At 49.6% G+C, this 20,737-nt stretch overlaps 1 protein-coding gene across 4 annotated transcripts in view; it reads left to right on the forward strand.

The window, feature by feature from the left end:
- ANO10 (anoctamin 10) overlaps positions 1-20,177 on the forward strand; it is a 216,984-nt gene extending 196,807 nt beyond the window's left edge. For all 4 annotated transcript variants that reach the window (XM_070493281.1, XM_070493284.1, XM_044755017.2 and 1 more), the window contains one exon: positions 19,532-20,177. In XM_070493281.1, coding sequence (XP_070349382.1) covers positions 19,532-19,600 — 69 coding nt within the window. In that variant the 3' untranslated portion in view covers positions 19,601-20,177. The remainder of the gene's footprint in view (positions 1-19,531) is intronic.
- The last annotated feature ends 560 nt before the right edge of the window (positions 20,178-20,737 follow it).

A 20,737-nucleotide genomic window follows, 5' to 3' on the forward strand; every position in this document is an offset into this window, starting at 1 on the left:
GCATGGAATGTCAAAAAACATGATTTGGGTTTCTAAATGAAGCCTAAAATATCAGAGTATAACAGCCAACCGAAAGTAGTCCCTCAAAATACGTGAGAAGGGGACTGGCCCCATGGCATGGTGGTTAAGTTAACATGCTCTGCTTCCGCGGCCCCGGGTTCATGGGTTCAAATCCTGGGCATGGACCTATACCACTCATCAGCCATGCTGAGGCGGCATCCCACATGCAAAATAAAGAAAGATTGGCACAGATGTTAGCTCAGGGCTAATGTTCCTCACCCCGCCCCCCAAAAAAATACACGAGAAGAACGAACTTGTCAGAAACTTGGCCAGTGTAATCAAAAGACCTTTAAACTATACCGTAAGGGAGAAAAACATGTCCAGACAAAGCCTTCAGACTAGGTAGAGTTATAAACAGCAGACATGACATATTTAGTTGAGAAGGTGCCCGGTAATTTACAGGAGAACATAAGAGCAATGAGATTTAGGAATTTCAGAGCCTAGGATATCTCTGGGTTCCCACATACAGAATAAAAGTTGTTAAATGGACATGCAGTATAACAATAAATCCATGAGTGAGCCTGTCCCAGGGTTGAAGAATGGTGATGTCATTAGGAACTAGATAGCCCTTTTGTCTTTTCCCATCCAGCCATCCTCAGAATGTTGGCTTTCATCATGGCCACAAGATGGATGCCACAGCTCCAGGCATCATATCTTCACACACATGTCCAAAGGCAAGGGAGAAGAAAGGTGGCTTCCCTTCAGAGTCTCCGTACGTTAGAGAAGGAAACCTTGCCCAGAAGTCCCCCAGCAGACTTACTTTCAAGCCCCACTGGCCACGATTTGGTTACTAGTGCATGCCTTAACTGCTGGGGAGACTTAGAAAGCATCTGGCATTTTCAACTTCTAGAGTGAAAGATGAGCTCTTCTAGTAGGAGGAGGGGACTGGTGGGGTGGGAAGGCACTGAGTAGCAGTAGAAGGGAAAGTACCTTGTTCTGGTAGATTAAAGTTTGTAAGAAGCTCTGAGTGTCAGGAAAATGCACACCCACTGGGAGATCCATAAAATGAAGATGGCAAGAAAAGGTGGTGAAATGCTCCAGATGAAGGAATTAAAAAAAGATTATTACAGGACTTCGATGATGAAGGCCAAGATGGCCAAGTTAAAATTTAATCAGAATAAACTGAAGATCTTGCCATTTATTTTTTTAAAAAATCAATCACAAAAGTACAGGCATAAAAATTTGACTAAACCAAGTACATGTGAAAAAATCAGGCCTGTCTCCTTGGCTGCAAGTTCAAATGAACTAGAAGCGAGGCTGCCAAAGAAGCTTATGTAACCAGAGGCTGCAGGAATAGAGTAATGTCCAGAACAAAGGGGCGCGACCCGAGGCCTCCTGGGCCCAGCACTGGCCACCTCTCCTGCCCAGTGTCTTTCTCTGGATTTCTCTGCCACCTTCATTCTTTGGCATTACGATCTCACTGCTCAGAGAGCCTGTCTCAGTGACAGCTCAGCAGACACCTTCCCTTGATTCATACCTGGTCAAATGCTAGTTTGTCCAACCTTTCCTGACCCCTGGCTCCCTGGCCCCAAGTAGAATCAGCCGCTGCCCTTCCTATTCTGCGTTTGTATGGGAAGACGTGGGTTTATAGAGACGTGTAAGGGAGGAAGCAATAAGCAGGGCTCTGCTTCCTTGGCATCCATCACTCAGTAACCAGCTCTTTGGGAATCTTCATAGTGTGGCTAAAAGGAGGGTTTTTGTTTGCTTGCTTCCCAGAGTTACAGAGGTGGAGTTGAAAACTAGGAAAAGAGTCAAAAAGAAATGGTAAAATTCCTCTGGGATAACTGCGGGAGACAGAAAGAAAACCAGTGTGGCTGGAAGGAAAGAGAGAAGGGCTGTGGAAAGTTGGCCAGGAGTTGGCAAGATTGGATCTTGCACATGCCTTATCCAGAAGCACAGGAAGCCACTAAAGGGGCTTAAGCATGGGGTGGAACATCTTTAGATTTACATTTAAGTTACATCAGAGTGGACAGATTGGGGAGGTGTAGCCAGAGAGGATATAAGTAGACCAGTAAGGAGGTTGCTTCAACAGTTTCCATGATGGACTCATGTGAAGGTAGTCATGATGTAGAGAAGTAGGCAAAGTTGAGAAATGGTTAGGAGATGAAGTCACCCAAACTTGGTTTTCCGAGTCTCTTGTACTGTGCCCTTCACTAAGTGGGAAGATAGCCTGGCTCTAGAAGATGGTCTTGAGTTTAGTTTTGTCAATTTAGTAATATCCAAGGGAAAATGTAAGTGGGCATTGGTTAGGTGAGTCTTATGTGAGTTCAGAGGAAAATCTGGGCTGGAAATAAAGAAGCACGTGTGCTCTGCATGTAGACGGTTGCTGAGACCAGGGGTGTGTATGATCTCTCTACGCTGTCCATGGTAGCCTCTATCCACCTGTGGCTACTTAAATTTAAATTAGTTCAAATTAAATCGAATTAAAAATTCAGTTCCTCAGTTACACTAACCACATTTTAAGTGCTTAATCAAACATTCCCATGATCACAGAGTTCTGTTGGACAGTGCTGTTGTAAAGGGAAAGGAAGAGGGGGCCTGGAATTGATCCTTGAGGAATGCCAACCGTTGAGGGCCAGCCCAGAGAGGATGGGCCTGCAGAGCAGATGTAGAGGAAGGAGGCAGGAAGGCCAGGTAAGATGTCATGTCACACTGTCAGGGGCAGAAGTGTCAGGAAGGAGGGAGTGGCAAAATGTCAGATGCGGCTGTGAAAGCGTCAGATGAGGACCAGCACGTGCCCTTGGATTTAAGAGTATGGCCCTGAGGGGTGACCTTAGAGGGAGCTATTTCAGCGGGATAATAGGGCCGGGAGCCAGTTTGGAGTGGTTGGGGAGCAAGAGGTGAGAAAACAACCAGGAGAGAGGGACTCTACAACAAGTTTGGCTGGAAAGGGAAGAGAAGACTAGAATGTCAGCTGGAGGAGAGAGTGAGGGTAAGGGGTAGAGGGGAGAGTTTTATTTGTTTAATGAGAGAAACTAGGATGTTTAATAGCCTATGGAGTATTCTAGGCATTTATCCCCCAGAGGTACTCACATCTTCATAAGGATGCACACGTACGCACCCCTAACCTAAATATCCTGGTTTAGGGGGACTGGTTAAATGAATTATTCTGGCCATATAATAGAATTCTTGCAGCCATTCAAATGAGAAAGAACTTTCTACAATTCCTGATATGGGGCCATCTCCAAGACTTATTAAATTATTTTGCAAGATGCAGAACAGGGTATATTATACTACGCTTTATATTAAAAACAAGAAGGTAGAGGGGCCAGCCCCGTGGCGTAGTGGTTAAGTTCAGTGTGCTCCGCTTCGGCAGCCTGAGTTCATGGGTTTGGATCCTGGGCATGGACCTATAGCACTCATCAGCTGTGTTGCGGTGGCATCCCACATATAAAGTGGAGGGAGATTGGCAACAGATGTTAGCTCAAGGCTAATCTTCCTCAGCAAAAAAAGAAAAAGAGAAAGAAAAAGAAAACAAGACAGTATATATTCCATAGATATTTTATACCAATATTCAAAAAAAAGAACTTCTGAAAGAATGATCATGAAATTGGTAATGTAACAAGAGATTACCTCTAAGATGAGGGACTAGGGGACACAAGTGGGAGCAAATCTTTTTTTCACAATTGTTGTTATAGTGCTTGATTGTTTTAAACTATGCACATGTGTTGTAAAAATAAAAGATATTTTTTAAGGTCATTAGGAAACATTTAGTTGAGAGAGAGAGGTAACCCCCCCTCCTGCATCTCTGGCCAGGACCCTGTGGCCCTTTATTACTCCACTGAGCAAAACTCCCTGAAATCAGGTTTATTTTAACATAATGAGTTTTTGTGATGTTCCATCTTAATCATCCCATATTATCTGTTGCTGGATAACAAATCACCCCAAAACGAACGTTTGCTGTGTCATCTGCAGTGAACTTAGCGGACTGCCCCTCGAGGCTGTAATCAAGCCGTCAGCCGAGGCTGCAGGCATCACCCCTCCCGGCTCCCGCGTGTGCTGCCGCCAGCCTTGTCCTTGTGGGCTGCCGGCCGGAGACATCTGTTCCCACCATGAAGTCCTCTGCACAGGGCGGCTCATAAGGGGCAGCCGCTCCCATCAGAGCCAGCGAGTGAGAGGCGGAAGCCGCAGCCTCTTCGTAACCCTATCTCAGAAGCGACAGCCCATCACTCTTGCTCCCTTCCAGAAGTGAGTCACCGGGTCCAGCCCTCCTCTAGGAAAGGGTTCCGCAAAGGGGTGGATTCGAGGGCAGGGACCCTTGGGGCCATGTAGAGGCTGCCTGCCGCAATCCCCAACGCAGCTCAGGCGAATACTTCTCTCTATGGTGATGTTGATTCGCAATTCATCAAAATAATTTTTGTATCATGAACAGAAGGGAATTCATGCTTTCATCACTGTATGTTTTTCCTCAGAATAACCAGTTGCTGTTTTCATCATTCTGCAGAAATACTTTAGGGACTCCCACCTGTTTTTGATACTTTCTGAATTCTATCAATTTGATAAAATTTGGAAAGTTCAATAAAATAGGAAACTGATCATCGCTTCACCCTTCAGAATCGCTTAGGGAACGTTCTCTTATATTATGTAAGAGAAAGTCCTTGTTTTTAGGAAACACACACTGTTGTGTTTAGGAGCGAGGGGCGTGTTGTCTGCAACTTACTCTCAATTGTTTCAGAAAAAATAATACAAAGAGAATGATAAAGCAAATAGGGCAAAATTGAAGCAGTTGGTAAATCTGAGTGAGGGTATTTGAGACTCCCTTACACTATGCTTGCAGCTTTTCTGTAAGTTTGGAATAACATCAGAATTAAAACTTTGAGCAAAAAAGAAAAATACCCAGACCCTTCCCCAAACCTGCTAAATGAGAATTGCAAATGGGACCTGGGGAACATTTTATGAAAGATCCTCAGACGTTCTGATTACTGATCAGCCAGGTGTGGGGCTCCCTGCGTGAGAGGCCACCTCATTTCACTGAAAACTGTCTGCACAGAGCATCTGAAATTGCCCGTTGGGCTTTTGGCTTCTTTGGGAAAAGGTGGCCGTCCCATGAGGTAGTGTTTGTCCCCTAACCACCACCCTTGGCTCTCCTCCAGCTGGAGAATTGGCTTCTCAGAGGGAACAGGATTTTGATGGCAGGGGGGGAGTCTAATTTTGAAGCCCGGGGAGAAAAGACCCTCCCAAGGGTGTCTTTGTGGTCACTGTAAAGGGCAGAAGCAATTGGTCTCAGCACAGAACTGAGCATAAACCCTCCCCACTATTCCTCTTTTGGCTCACCCACAGTGCTGTGCTACATCTCAGGGCTCTTGATCACTCCCAGTGTAAGAGGCCCTGGCTGAGCTTACCCTAGTGACCGACCCCTGCCCCACCACCATCTGGTGGGGACACCAACAGGCAGACAGCATAGTGCCAGCTCCCACACCAGGGTCCTTTGTGCACAAGGCACAGCCCAGCAGGATCACGTGGTACAGCTTGCCAGTTGGCCTGTGGCGGGCTGAGGGGGTTTCATGGAAGATGTGATATGTGCATCTGTGTTTTTAAGGAGCAGTAGTAATTCACAGGTTTATGTAAAGGCTGAAACAGGCTGACCCTGACACCAGAGACCTGCTGCTAGTTGGGTGTGCTGTCACGGAGGTGAGGATGAGAGCCACAAGTGGCCTGCTGCAGTTGGCTCAGAGCTTCCTGCACAGCAGCCCTGCCCCGAGGGACCGGGCAAAACGGCAGTGGGGAAGGGGTCAGGGAGGGGGCCGGAGAGGACTGGGAAAGGAGACCCAAGAGGTGGGTTCAAGGTCCAGTACAGGTGTATCAGCCTGGTGGCCAGAAGCCCAGGTGTCTCCTGTCCTCTCCCAGAGGCTCCCAGTTCTTCACAGCACTTAGCATGGTTAGCCTGTTATTGAATCCCAGAGGCGGGGCCCGGGGGACTCTGCTTCCCTGAGGATGGAGAACATCCCCTGGAGGGCAGGAACTCAAGAACTGTGGGCAGAGTTCCTGTCTCCCATCTATCATTGTTCGTGGTGAGCACTTGCACCTGATGTGGGCTTTGTTTGGAGATAGTTGTCCTGTCATTGTGTTGAGGCCTTTCAGCTCTGTCTCATCCCGCTGTTTTGTTTTGTTCCATTTCCCTCTAGTACATGTTTTCCTCTTGTGGTCAGCCATCACTTCCTCCCAGCCCAGGACATTTGGCTGCTGCACTGTGCATGGCTGGGGAGGGACTGGCTTTTCTAGCACATGAGGAAGTCTTGATACTGTTGCCAGTTCCTTTTTGAAAATAAGAATAGTGGGCTTTGTCCCTAAGCTTATTTCATTAATCATTGTGGGTGTTTTCCTCTTCCCTTCCAATGGTTTTCAAGCCCTTTTAATTAAACCTAAATAAGTAAGAGCATTTGTCCATGTGCTTTGCCACGTACTTCTCTGGAATGACTGGTTCAAAGGGCAGAAAATTTATATACCCCCAACCTGGTACAACCTCATGACTGCTTATTTGGCGCAAGCTTGTTTGCTCGACTTGTCCACAAAACTTAGGGAAACCTTGGTTTGCTTGTCACTTAACTGTGAATTAGCTATGGGCTTTGCTAGGTGACAGAATCACTTCACCAAAACCTGGCCATGTGCTTCTGAAACGTTTATTTCATCTCCTCTTAACAAAATGACTTGTGGGTTGTTCAGGGTAATAGGCCAAAATCATCTATATTTTATGACTTTTACCAGGGGACTCCCTCTTAGCAAACAGCTTGTTTCTTTTGCTCTCTGCTATTCTTGGCTTCACCCAAGAAAACAGCAGTAATGGTAGAGGAAGAACTAAATATTTGAAGGCATGTTTAATTCAGCACCTATTAGTTGGATCAGCTTGTGTTTCTAAATAGCAAAGCAAGGAGGTAGAGTGCTCACATACTCAAGATATTGTGACTTTGGTTAGAAACCTTTGTCTGCAGTGTGCTGGCTGACAGCTTAACCTAAACTGTAACTGTGATCTCTTTCCCAAGGGTTGGACTAAAGAGAGCACTGATCCCATGGGCTAGACACCATCTTTCTAGAACTTTCCAGTTTCTGAAAAGTGTGTCGGGAACAGAGAAGAAAGCCATTGCTGCTCTCAAAGCGTAAAATACAGCCGCATTTTGAGACTTAGTGCATAGAACCAGGTGGAGTTGGAATGGAGAGGGTACTGGGTACAGCTGCTTTTCTGCAGTGGTTTCAGGAGTCTCGCAAAGTGTGTTTGAGTGCCACTTCTGCTATTTTGCACACTCTTCTGAATGTGCTAGGTAGATAGAACGACCACATTTTAGTCCTAGCTTTTGTTCTCTTTCTGAATTCACAATTCTTTTTCAATAACACACTTGACTTAAGTGGTACTGGCCTTACCTAAAGAACCAAGAACATTTCTAAGTTCACCTGTGCATTTAGGGCTTAAGAAAAATCAGAACTTTTTTTTTTTTTTAAAGGTATGCTTTTTTTTTGGTGAGGAAGATTGGCCCTGAGCTAACATCTGCTGCCAATGTTCCTCTTTTTTTATTTTATTATTTTTCTCCCCAAAGCCCCAGTACATAGTTGTATATCCTAGTTGTAAGTCCTTGTAGTTCTTCTATGTGGGGTGCCGCCACAGCATGGCTTCATGAGCAGTGTGTTGGTCCGTGACCAGAATCTGAACCCGTGAACCCCGGGCCGCTGAAGTGGAGTGTGTGAACTTAACCATTATGCCCCTGGGCTGGCCCCAGAATGTCTCTATTTCCATTAGGTGACCAGAGGGTGAACCTGTGATATTACAAATAGAATAATAAATTAGCTGTTATTATATTTCCATTATTTTAGGAAAAAAACAAAGGAGCCTCTGGAATATGGTCGGAGACAGGGATCAGCCCATGCATTTGCAGATGCCACCCCTAGAGCCTCACCTGACACTGCCTGCTCTGATTTTGGTGTCCTGGGAGCACTGCTCTTCAAGGCTGAGAGGGACACGTGTGTCATGCAGTAGGCAGTTAACCGCTGATTGACTCCATAATGAATATCAGTGAAACTCTGTAATCATTGCAGTTCTGAAAACCGTGTCTCAGCCCTTCCAACAGTGACACACACACCACAGACCAAGTCTGCCTAAGCACACGCACACTCAGGAGAAACCCCATGGGGTTTGATTAGGCTGTACGTGGGGAGTCAGCCGTGAATGCTCCAATTTCTTCATCCAGGCTCTGTGTTCTGATCTCTCTAGGGTCATGGATTTCTTTGTTCTCAAAGACTTAGAGTACATGTTTGCAAAAATGTCATTTCTTCCTCATGGACGAAGCTGTACTCTGCCCTCATGCAGGCATTTGTGTGTGTGTGTGTGTGTGTGTGTGTGTGGGTGTGCACGCATCATTATGCCCTGTTCCTTTAAGAAAGGTTAACATCCAATTTTGGATTGTAAGTGAAAAAGGGGAAGTTGGGAAGCCACAGATGTTCCCCTGAGTGTGGGTAAACCACATTCTCAGATCTCCGCAGGGAGCCTTTTTTGGGGGATGAAAACCCAGCCCTGGGCTGAGCTTGGCCCTCGGGGGACTCCTGCTGGGGCAGGCTGCGCTCGGGAGAGCTCTGGTGCCTGCCACCAAACCAGGGGAGGAAGGAGTTGTCCTGCTGTCTGTGGACTGCCCTGGCAGAGCAGCTGTTCGTCGGGGAACTGGCAGCACCATCCACTTAGAAGGTGAACTGTTCCCCATCTCCGTTGAACAACCCCGGGCTGGCAGCCCCTGGCAGCCATGTGTTCACAGTGTTGCGTGATGTCTTATGTAGCCACAGAAGCTGGCCTCCCCCCTCGCAGTTCTTTTTTTAGAATATTTGGGGAAAGATGGAGCTGGGATCTCATGCCCTCTTCCTACCGAGCCCAAGCCACAGGCCATGCCCGGCTCCTTGTTGGACCTCTGCTGTTAGGCCATCTAGAAACTCAGCCTCCACCTTTGCCTGACAGTGCTGCTCCCTCCTTCTCTCCTCACACTCTCCTTCCTGCCTCGGCCCCCTCATTCTCCACAGCACTCCCAGGACGAGGCTGCAGGTGTGGGAATAACGAGAGGCAGTTAGAGCTGAAGACAGACCTTAAAGCCTAATGCCAGATATGACTGTTCCCAGAGTCCAGTGAAGAAGACAGTGTCAGAGCACTCCAAGTTCTAGTCTGCTATCCCATCTCAAGATCATTCCTGTCTCCTCCCCATGGAGACCCCTGTCTTCAGCCCTGCCGCTAGGAAAGCCCCTTGCCTGTAGGGTCCAAGGGTACGCGGGTGTTGCTAGACTGAGAAGCTAGTCAGGGCAGGTGGAGGACAGCTGGGGCTGCCTGTCATGGTCCCCTGCCTGTTCTCGCCTCCTCGTACCACAGTCAGCTGAGCTGGACACACATGTGCATACATATACACACATGCACACATGTGCACATATGCATGTGACTTTCAGATAGCACAGATCTCAGAGACCATGCAGCAGCCTGAATCCCTACCGAGGAAAAGACACCTTTCCATGAGGACAAGCCACCTGCAGAGACCCAGCCCACAGCGGGGTCCTTTTCCCACTGTCGTGAGGAACAGTTCTGGGTTCTCAGACCAGGTCTCAGGGCTCCCTGCACAGAGCTCAGAAGACTCTCCAGGATGTCAACATGTCTTTCCTTTTTTTTCTTTTTTCATTCCTTTCTTCCTTCTTTTTTTTTTTTTTTTTTTAAGTAATTTATCTCACATTGCCTACAGGAAGGAGGCTGACCATCAGCCAGAAACAGAGGAACTCCAAGATATAGTTTCTAGACCAAGTCTCCTACTCTCAGTGGCTCAAAGAAGCAGGCAGATTCTTGAAATCACAACTTTCCTGGGGGGGATCAGATCTCCAGGCAGGGTCCTTGGGCTCCAAAGGCAGAGGGAGCACCGAGACAGTTTACTCCCCCTTGTCCACAGCAAGGGGGAGGGAGAAGATGCCTTCCTAGAAGAGTTAGAAACTCCTTGAGGGATGAATTTCATGCCAGTGTAATATTTTTAATCAATTAAAAAAATAGGCATGAGCTTTAAAAATCATCCAACCAGTTACTAACTGCACCTGTGACAGTGTCTAACCTCGACCCGTCCACCTGGAGGGAAGGTAGTGGGAAGATAGCCTGTTGGGCAGAGGTGGTCGGTGCTGTGGGTTCCCTGGATGGACTTCAGTGGCCTGTTGTCACCAACTGGGACAGCGTTGTGTCACGTCAGTTCTAGATTTCAAAAAACATTAACTGGCTGCCTAAGTGTGCTCAAGACCCTGTGACATAGCAGTGAGGAGTGTTCCGTGACGTTTCCGTCAGCCTGTAGTTAGCTGTCGGTGTTGGTTATCGGGCTGCCGCTCAGCCAGGAGGGGATGTAGGTGACGGAAAGTTAAGGTGAAATGAAAGCTGGAGGGAGAAGCAATAACTGATTCCGCTCAATGAGGCTTATAGATGGAACAGTGGGAATTAGCTGTTCTGAGGGAAAGGGATGTCAAGTGAATGAAGGCCAGAGTCCCCGCCTAGCCCTGACGGTGCTTTTCTTGGAGAAGAAGATCAAGCACAATCAAGTCAGCCATTCCTGGCTCCAGCCTTACCCAGGCCCTTCACAAGCGGTGCGATGCCGGCAAGTCCAGTCGCAGCTGTGGGCGCCCAGGGAAGTAGTTTTTTCAGCCAGGGGACGGGACCGCCCCAGGGGGGCAAGGGTGCATGCTAATATCTTGGGCAATGGAGGCAATATAGAGTATTGGTTTGGGTTTAGTCATAATATTGATTTTGAAATACTAAATGACGTTAATGGAGGATATAGCTATTTGTGTTTATCAGAGGGCCATACACTATTTAGACAGGGAAAAAACCAATACTACCCTGGGAAGATCCTAAAGATGGCGGGAAACACTTGTGCTTTCTCTGCGAGCTGGAACTGTGCCTACGTTTTGCAAGGATCTTTTTCCTCTTTGGTGATGGGTGAGATGTTTCTGAAGGCTGGAACCCCTGCAGCAAACGGGGGCCCTCCTCGCGCCGCACAGCTCCGCACCTCCATGGGCAGGCGCACAGAAAGGGTGTGGGCAGAGGTGCAGCTTGCCCTGTGGCGGCCATTCCTACTCATCCTGCTGTCTCTTTCCTGGTGGTGACCATCAGTGTTTTCTTAGCTTAGAGGTTATTCCCCCTTGATGTTTAAGGAAAATGTTTATTTTAAATTTTTAAAAAATCTTTGCTTGAAACCCTGGTGTGGGCAGTGGACGGTCTCCTTCATTTCATTTAGTAGACTGTTTACCTCAGCCTTTTATTTGCTAAACTCGCTGGCTTTCCCTTTCATACCACCGTGAAATTGTGTCCCCCCTACTCCGATCAATGGGAAGCTCACTAAAGGAGACTGTGGGGGTTTCCTTTGGAGCAGCTATTTGCCTTTGGTGTCTGTTGTCCCTGTGTGTCCACTGGCCTGTCCACACCCACCCCCCACGCTGAACCCCAAGCCCTAAGATGTCCCTAAGTATCAACTCTGGACTCACAGATGGAAGATGAGGGTTGACCAGATCATCGTCTTGGCCTCTGCTGGGCACAGACCTCTCTGGGTCTCATCTCCCAAGGGACCCATGTGCTACACATGGGGCTCCCTGACTTTGGCAAACTGGTGCCATGAGAGAAGAATGCTGCCTCCCTCCCTGGCTCCCCAGGCTTCTGGACAGGAAGGGAGTGACATCCTGCAGCCCCTGGCACACCCTTCCTCCCAGACTACTGCCTACATTCAGATCGGATGAGTAAGTGATGCGGGGAAGGTCTTGTCCAGGAAATGCCTCCTGCAGACTAGATGCTGCTGATCATCTGGATGATCTGACAACTGAGTTAATGTCCTGGTAGCATCACTGGATCTGTCAATATCATGGGCTGATGATAACTGATGAGATTGGCGACCTTTCTCTCTTCTGATAAACAGCCCAGTGCCGTATTGTCGCAGAACCTGATGGAGGATGTCCTCCTGCATTTCACTCTGCAAAATAACATCACACCTAGAGATCCAGTTACTTCAGTGAAAGATGCTACTAAGAAAGTAACTCAGGGGGTGGCTCCATGGTGTAGTGGTTAAGTCTGGTGCACTCCGCCTCAGTGGCTCAAGTTCACAGTTCAGATCTTGGGCGTGGACCTACACTACTTCTCAAGCCATGCTGTGGAGGCGGCCCACATACAAAATAGAGGATGATTGGCACAGATGTTAGCTCAGGGCTGATCTTCCTCAAAGGGGAAGAAAAAGAGGAAGATTGGCAATGGATGTTAGCTCAGAGCGAATCTTCCTCGCCAAAAAAAAAGTAACACAGTTTTTAAAAAGAAACTTAGTCGTTTGTCCTCTGATTTAGGGGCAAACTGATCACCATTCTGTTTTTACATAATTACTTGCCAAAATACAAAATGCTTTTTTTTTTCTTTCTCATACAGAATTGGTGTAACCTTTGTCTGTCTTTCCTGTCCCCCATCTGGGGACATGCCTTCCACATCTTCCTCACCCTTGCCCTTGACACATATTTTCTTACTTATGTGGTCATGATGCACATAGCTGATGGTCATTCCAGAAGTATCGATTATAGTTTTTTATATATATTTGTATTATTTTATTTCCTTATGTTTAGTCATAGCTTGCTTTTGCTCTTAGGGACACTGATTCTTTTTATTTCCAATTACACTTCTATTTTATAGATTCCGTCTGCATTCTGACCCAGTACTACATGGTGGGGCCATACCGTTCAAGCCCCTGAGTGACAGGGTTAAGGCACCTTCCACCCAGGCCTGGCCTCAGGCCACTGCTCTGCTGTCCCCCTTTGTGGATGTCCCCAAGGCACTCCAGACCCCACTGTTCTTATTCTCCACACTCGTATCTGGATATTTCCAAAATACATCCATTCACTTCAGCTGCCTTTTAAGCAACATCTGTTACCAGTTCTCTCTCCTCGTCTAATAAAGGAGACCGCGTATCTTAGCCTTTCTTGTTCCTGAATAATTTATGACTATTTCTGTTCCCCCTTATGTGTTTAGTAAATTGCACTCGGTGCCAGATTTGGATTCGCTGATCTTCACACCTTCCTTCACTGGATAGGCTCCTTAGCGGTTTACCATCCCCAGCCTCCTTTCCCCTGGTTTAGCTGTGCAAGTGCTTGTGCTGTTGCCAACTGACTTTCCCACTGCATTTTCCACATTTTCTTGTTCTTGTGCCCTTTAGAAGCCTTTCTTAAGACATGCACACACAGATTTCTGTTGTTTTCTTTTTTAAAATTAACTCTTAAACTTCCTGTTTGGAGTTTTAAGCAACTTTTAAAATCTTGCTTAAATTTGTGCTTACAGGTCAGGATAGGGGTTAACATAGTGTGCTCTAGAGCCAGAGCTCGTTGGTTTAGAGATTTAACAAAAGCAGAAAATCTGAGCTGTGTGGGACAGGACAAAATTTAAGCCTCACCAGGAATCCAAAAACTACCAGCAGACCAGTCACGGGATGGAAATGTAATCCACCCAAATCGGAATGTCACAGCACAGGTGGATCCAGTGGGTAGCTGGGTGACGGTATAATAGTCTGAAAACAGAACAGAGTCGGGAAGCACCATCAGGCAAGGGCCGGGCAGCCTGCAGGTTAGCGGCCCAGGCTCTGGAGTTAGACTTCCTGTGAGCTGTGTGCCCTTGGGCAGGTTTCTCAACCTCCCTGTGCCTTATTTCCCTCTTTAAAATGATGACAATGGTATGTCTCTCAGAGAGTGGTTATGAGGAGCAAATGAGTTAATAATATATGTATAGTTTAGAGCAGTGCCTGGTATGTAATATAAGTGGTGGTCACTGTTAATTTAAGTTATACACAAGTAGTAGAATATAACAGACATTGGAAGTTATGTCACCAAAGCAGGAGGAAAAGAGGTTTTGATGTATAAGCATAATTAGAAACGCGGGAAATGAGGATGTGGGGAGGTACGGAGCGAAGATTCACGTGAAGCCGGTGCAGAGAAGCATGTATGAAGCATGCGGCTGGTGCCCCAGACACACCTGCCTGAGTCCCACAGCCTGTGGGAAAATCTAGATGGAGTGCTGATGCCCAGGGTGCCAGAGAAGAGTCTGTTACACTGACCGTTAGTGATTTTGTGTGGATTTGGGATAAGTAGAAAGGATCACATTTAGGGTGCCCATGGCTTGGAGAAAATATCAGCACCCACTGATGGAGTGTAAAAGGACAGAGGCAATGAGCAGCTCTGATGGGGGCTTTTTGCTCCTGTTAATGTTTCCCAAACCTGGGGAGGTGGGTCACTCTCATCAGTTTGCTTTGTCGTTTTTTGTTAGCATTCAGTGCCTTTCAGCCCCCTGCGGGACTTCCTGGCCTGTGGCATTGGCAGATGCGTAATGACTGTAACAGCCCAGATCTGAGAGACGCAGAAGCGAATCAGAGGCACTCGGCCCACTGTCCGGAAGCCTCAGCATACGTGCACACCTGAGGACGGATGGAGAGCGAGCCTCTGCCTCCGCAGGACCCCCACTCTTTATTGGAAGTAATTTCTATTCTCAAAATATCTGTGAAGTTTTCTTTTTAAGTCCCTTAAACTTCTGCTTTTGGAAATTTTGCTCTGAAACCCAAATATGCAGAGAACGCAGGGTTCAAAAGATTATTTAAGAAGTAGAAATTTTAAAAATTGTTTTCTTTTTTAAGTTGAACTGACATTTATCCTCTCCAGGCTCAGCCCACGCAGTTAGTGAACTTGTGGACACCAGCATCTCACCGGCTGGGTGAGCCGGGCCTGGCTAGACTCTTGCTTAATTTTGCCCTGACTCTAACGACATGGCCTCTCCAGAGGGAGAGGTGATGGATGTGACTGCCCCCAGGACAGCCCGAGGGACCGCTGTCCCTACCCCTTCCTGCCCTGCCCCGCTGCTGTGGGGCCACGAGAGCCTGACGGCGTCACCAGGCTCTGGGCAGATCCGGAGTTTTTAATTGTTATATTAAAATATGTTCAGAAGACTGCTTGTTTGAGGTAGACTTTTCTCTAGACCTAACAAAAAAATATAGTCTTTGTGAAAATGTGATACTTCAAAAGGCCCAGTCTTTACTTTCTTTGTTCACTTGAATGACCAGACTCTTGCTTAATTTGCCCTCACTCTAATGACCTGACCTCAAACAGGTTGCTTAGGCTTCTCTCTAGAGAGAAGGATAGAGGAGACCTGGCTCGTGGTCGCCAGGGCAGGTGCAGAGTGTGGGCCCGGCTGTGCACAGGGGAGGCTCCCAGCCCTGCTCCCTTCCTGAGGGCTGGCAGGACTTGGGGGAGCCAGGTGCCCCAGGTGCTGTCACTGAACTGCACTGGCCTGCGAACCCAGTTCCTGTATGAGCTGCTGCCCCAGGACAGCCTGGCTGTGAGGCCAGCATCCCGGCCACTGAGCTCTGCTCTTGGAGAGCCAGCATGGGGCCAGTGAGGCCTCCACTAAACAGGAGGAGATGAGTGCACAGGCTCTTTCTGTCCTTCGGCCAAGAGCTGCCCAGATATTGTCCTTCTGTAGGTGGTTGTTGCTTTTGGGGGAAAAAGATAATGGAGTAGTTGCTAACAGATTGCAAATCGGGCAATAATGTAATCAATTGGTTGTGATTTTCTGAGTGCTGAATAGAAAGATCCTGAAGCTGATTGTGGGCTCAGGCAGGGAGAGTCTCTGCTACGAGCCTGGGAGGGCAGGGGCCGTCCCAGGTCTGTGGGAAGCATTTGCAGGTCTCAGAAAACATTTCTGAACTTCCCCACAGGGAAATGGGGATCCGGTTATGCATCCTTTCTCAGGTTAGCTGCGTGTTTGGCTAACACACTTACTGATTAGGTTCCTATTGTAATCATTACTAATAATGATGCAAAAAATTAGTCTGTGCTTTTTAAAGAGTAATTTGGAGCATGAGTGTTTTGATGAGTCATGAGTTGGATTCCATTTCTCTTCATTCTGATGCTTTTTGTAGGAAACAAGTCAGTACTATTATCCTGCTTATATTTTTAATAAGGTTTTGACTTAAGAATCCCCAAAGAAGCCAGATTTATTTTAAAGGGGATAATGTTGCTCCCTCCCACCCCACCCCCAGGCAGGGTAGCTAAAGCAAAGAAACCAAAGAGCTGAGCCACAAGAGGCGGCCTGGTAGGGGAAGCAGGGCCTGTGCCATCATCCCCTACAACTCCAGCTTGCTTATTTGTGAAAGGTGGCAGACAACAAATCAGAGACTCCCAAGCTTGGGGTGGTCCATGGAGAAACTTCCAGGGTTTGCTAAAAATTCAAGGTCCTGGGATCTGCTACAGACCAGTGAGTTAGCATCTCGGGGAGGGGCCTACGAGTCTGCACTTGACAAGGCCTCCGGATTCTCATGTGGCCCCTGGACCGAATGATCGCCAGAGTTCCTTCTGATCAGAAATTCTGTGCTCCTGGAGTTAATTCTACCAATGCTCACCATTTCCCCTGGGCGGGGGCTCAGCCCCCACCCTGCCTTGCTCCTCTTCACCAGGAGGCGAGTGGCAGTGGGGAGGCAGCTCTGTTATGAGCTGCATGACCGCAAACTGACAGGATTCAGACCCACGCGCAGTAGGCAGCACTTGGTTTAGCACAGAGAAGCCATGTCAAGGCCAGATGGCTTCTGACTCTTTCGGGGGGACGATGGAGGCCTGCCCGTCTGTACAGGAAGGTGTGGCTGTCGCTCACTGACCTCCAGGCCAGTTTCCCTCTTCACCTTGGACAAGCGGGCTGTTGCAGCTCGTGTCCCCTACACTGCTTAGCTTGTTCTTTGGGCTTCAGCTCCAGGTTTTTAGTTCTGGTCCTGCCATCTGCTCAGCGTGTCCAGCTGGGGAGTGCAGGAGACTCAGGGTGTCAGGCCGAGCCCCAGCTCCCCGCACAGCCCACCGAGGCTCATCACTGTCCTGGTGACGGCCACAGGGAGCACAAGCCTTCCCGCCGCATTTCCTTTGGGCATCACAAAGCTCCTCGAAGCTGATCAAGCCCTGAGGGACCTGGCCACGGAGGGAGGGGCTGGGGCTGGGTGTGGCCCCACCCACCAGACTGTGGGGCCTGATCTCTCCTCGGCTTGGAAAAAAATAGTACTCGAGGATAGGAGAAGGAAAGGGCCGAAGTGGAGGCAGGTGCTCCTGTGCAAACTGCTCCCGCCGCTGGCCTGAGGCACGAGAGGATGGTGGGGTCCCTGGCCATGGTTCCTACCTTTGCTACCAGCAGTGCAGTTCAGTGCAGATGACCTGTGACCTCCCGGACATGCCCAGGCTCTTAAGAGCTGCCCTGAACCTGGCAGGCACTGCAGGTGGGGAGGAGCCCAGTCGGGTGGGTTCTGAGTGCCTTCCCCAGCCTGCGTGAAGCCCCCCAACTTTGGGCCTGAGAGAAGGGGCATCTCCAAAAAGTTAGAAAAAGTCACTTAGTGCTGGGTCATCCGGGGGAGAGGGGCCATCAGACAGCAGCTGGCTGCTGGCTGCCGAGGAGCAGGAGGCCCCTCCGGGAGATCTGCAGACACCTCCACAGGCCTCGCCCGGTGCCTAGGGGCTCCAGCCTCGGCCGCACACATAAGTGGGGGAGCAATTTGTGCCTCGCAGGGAGCCTGAAAGTCTCCTTTGGATCAAAACCCATTTGATCAAACCCCATTCTGATTTTCCTTCCCGGGTGGAATGCTGGGGAAGTGTGGCTGGAAGATCTGTGACCAGCTAGGGAATGCTTTATCCTCATTATGCTTCTCGTTTAAATTTATTTAGCCTTTAACTTCTTATGGTTACTTGTCAAATCAGAAAATAGATTCATATTCTCTCTCTCTCTCATACAAAGACATTTCAAAAGGTCTCATAAGTATTAAGTGACACCAACTAGAAGAGCCTGCAATGAATTTGGGCTGAAATATCACAGTTTTCCTGAATGGGGATATTTTACATCAGTAGTCCACAGGCTAAGTGGGCTCATGAGAGGACAGGAGCATTAGTATTGGAAAAGGTGGCAGATGCCAAAACTAACTTTCCAGGGGATGCTCACCTGGCCTGGCAGTTCTGCTTCTCTGGCTTGTGAAATAAATCAAACCGCCTCCACCACCCTGGCAGGCTGAAGGCCACAGGGACACTGCGGCTGGGGCTCATTTGGACAGGCGTAGCCTTCGGCCAGCGCCAACTCCTGTGCCCACCCCCTGCTCAGGGCCTGCAGAAATACTGCGTCCCCTGCAGGAAGAGCCCCTCCCCCGCAAACTGGTCACCGTGAGTCCGCCCAGCACCCTCCCCCATCAAAAGCCATCCCCTAAACCTGCTTCCATGTGGAGAGCAAGGGCCAGGCAGTCCTGTCCCCAGCCCAGATGGAGAGGGGTCAGCCTCCAGGAGCCCATCTGTGTGCTGCCCCAAGGGAGACAGACCAGGCTCAAAAGATGAGCACTGTCCCGAGTGCAGTGGGGACTCCCGAGATGCACAGATCTGAAGGATCCTTGAGAGGAGAAAGCGGGGTGAAACAGCAGGCAGAGCTTCTGGTTTATAGTTTGGGAAAGGGACCCCTCTCCCTGAAAGCCAGGGGGAGCGTGCGTGGCATCCAGCCCCAGGTGGCGCTTGGGGCTCCCAAGAGGGGCAGCCAGGTATCCAGGCACAGTGTTTGTGCTCAGTTTTGTTTTTCCCATAAGTAAATAGCTATTATCAAAATCTTCGTGTGTTTGAAGCCAAATTCCGAAGTGGTTAGTCATTTATTCAGCAAATAGGGCAGAGCTGTAGCCACATGTTTCAGCACCCACAGGGTGGAGGAGGCTGGGACCTCCAGCGGCTGGGGGAGGTGGGAGGCCGAGGCCCCAGAACAGCAGGACTTCCTCCGCCACGGTGCCCTGATCCTAGAGTGCATGCTCCTTCCCTCTGAACCCAGCAGACTGCAACTCTCTCCTGGCCTTGCCCTCAGGGGGACTTAATAGGATGCCCCCAGTGGCACTGGATGGGCGTGGGGGATGCCATGGCTGTAGGGACAGAGGGCTGGTAAAAACGTCTGCTGTTTTGGAGCATCTGCTCTGAGCCAAGGACTTCACTTACAGTAATCCCCACAGCAACCCTGCCAAACGTGCATCATTGCTTCCACTGTGCTGATGTGGAAACTGAGGCGTAGAGAAGTCAAATTGCCAAGTTTGCTCAGTTTGCAGGGGCGGAGCAAGGACTTGGCCCCAAGTCAGTGCTCCAGACCCCCTGCTCTGTCTTTCCCCCATCCCCCTTATCCTGGAGGTCCAGGGAGGAGGAGATGCCAGCTGCTGCTCATTTCAGTATCTTTAAAATCCCTGCTGAGCTGGGCTCACACAAAACAATGTTGCATTTCCACCCACATCTGCTGTTTCCCATCTGTCAGGGTCAGAAACAGGGGCTCTGGGCTTCCAGGAAGTCTCGGGCAGCGCTGCCAGAGGGTCCGGCTTCTCCGGATTCAAAGTGTGCTTTGATGGAGCTGAAGGAACACACTGCATGCCCGGGCCCTCCCGCTGAGGTGCCACTGCTGGGGCTTGGGTGGCTCACAGAGTGTCCTGTGTTCTCTCAACAGCAAATGAAGCTCGTGGCCGAGAACCTGAAGGAGGAACTGAGGGAAGGAGAGAAGGAGAAGGCAGCCTGAGCCTGCAGGCTGCCCTGAGCGCAGGCAGGGGTGCCCGGAGCAGCGTCAACACAAAGCTTGCGCAAATGAAGCGACTCCCGCGGGGCAGGCGCCCTCCTCCCTCTGCAGTGTCCTGGCTCAGGGCTGGTGAAGAGGCCACCAGGACCCAGCTCATGGCAGTCGCCCACTCCCGCCCTGCTCCTTCCAGGCCTCTGCCCAAGCCCCACACATCCCTCCAGCTGCCCAACCTCGCTGCAGAGCCACTGCTGCCCCGTGAGCTTCATGCGTGGATGAACTGCCAACTCTCCATGCTGCCCCTCACAGTGAGGGTCATACCCGCCCCCACCACAGCCCAGGGATCTGTCGGGTAGGTTGACTGGTCAGGAGTGTGCCCACCGTCCCATCACAGGAGCCACTCTGAAGGGGTCTTCCTGCTGAACCTGAAGTAAGAGTGAGGAGTGTACAGTGAGGCAGCGTTTCCAACACCCAGACGACTCTAAGTACCTCTCTCCTAGTTCTGTTTTGCAATATGTTAAGAGACCCTTTATCAACAGAACAACAGTAACTGAGCTATTAAAAGTAGCACGCACCTCTCTGACTCCTGCTTCCCCTCCGTGGACTGAGATGGCCACTCTGTTCTGAGCCCTGGGTCAGCTCATTAAAGGTGGAGCGGTGGGTGGGGACCTGCGGGTGGGGCTTGGCTTGAGGCTGGGCACCTGTGTGCCACGTCCAAAGCTTGCAGCCGAAGCCCAGGCGGTTCTTGGGAGGTTCTGCTGCCGCTGGAGCCTGCCCCAAGGGTACCCAGCAAGGGCCACTGGGGCTGCTTTCATGCACACAGTGCAGGCCGAGGGCCAGTTGCCACCCCTGGCACTCTGGTGTGGGCTCACACCTGCAGAGGAGGGGCCTCTCACTGCCCAGGGATGCTGTCCACCTCTCTAGCTGTGCCCTTGGGGCTGCACCTCTTTCACAGGCACAATAGCCCATGTGGACCAGTAGCCTGGCCCACTGGGGTCCAGCCCTCCAGGCACAAAGGCAGTGAGTCTGGAGCCTGGGCTGCTCCCCTGACTATGGTCTGGCCGTGAGGACCACCCTGCGAGAGCAGAGCCTGGCTTCCTTCTCCTGCCAGCTGTTCAAACTCTGCCTCATGCAATGGCCTGC

The sequence above is a fragment of the Equus asinus genome, chromosome 21 (genome assembly GCF_041296235.1).
Source record: "Equus asinus isolate D_3611 breed Donkey chromosome 21, EquAss-T2T_v2, whole genome shotgun sequence".
Lineage (NCBI taxonomy): Eukaryota > Metazoa > Chordata > Mammalia > Perissodactyla > Equidae > Equus > Equus asinus.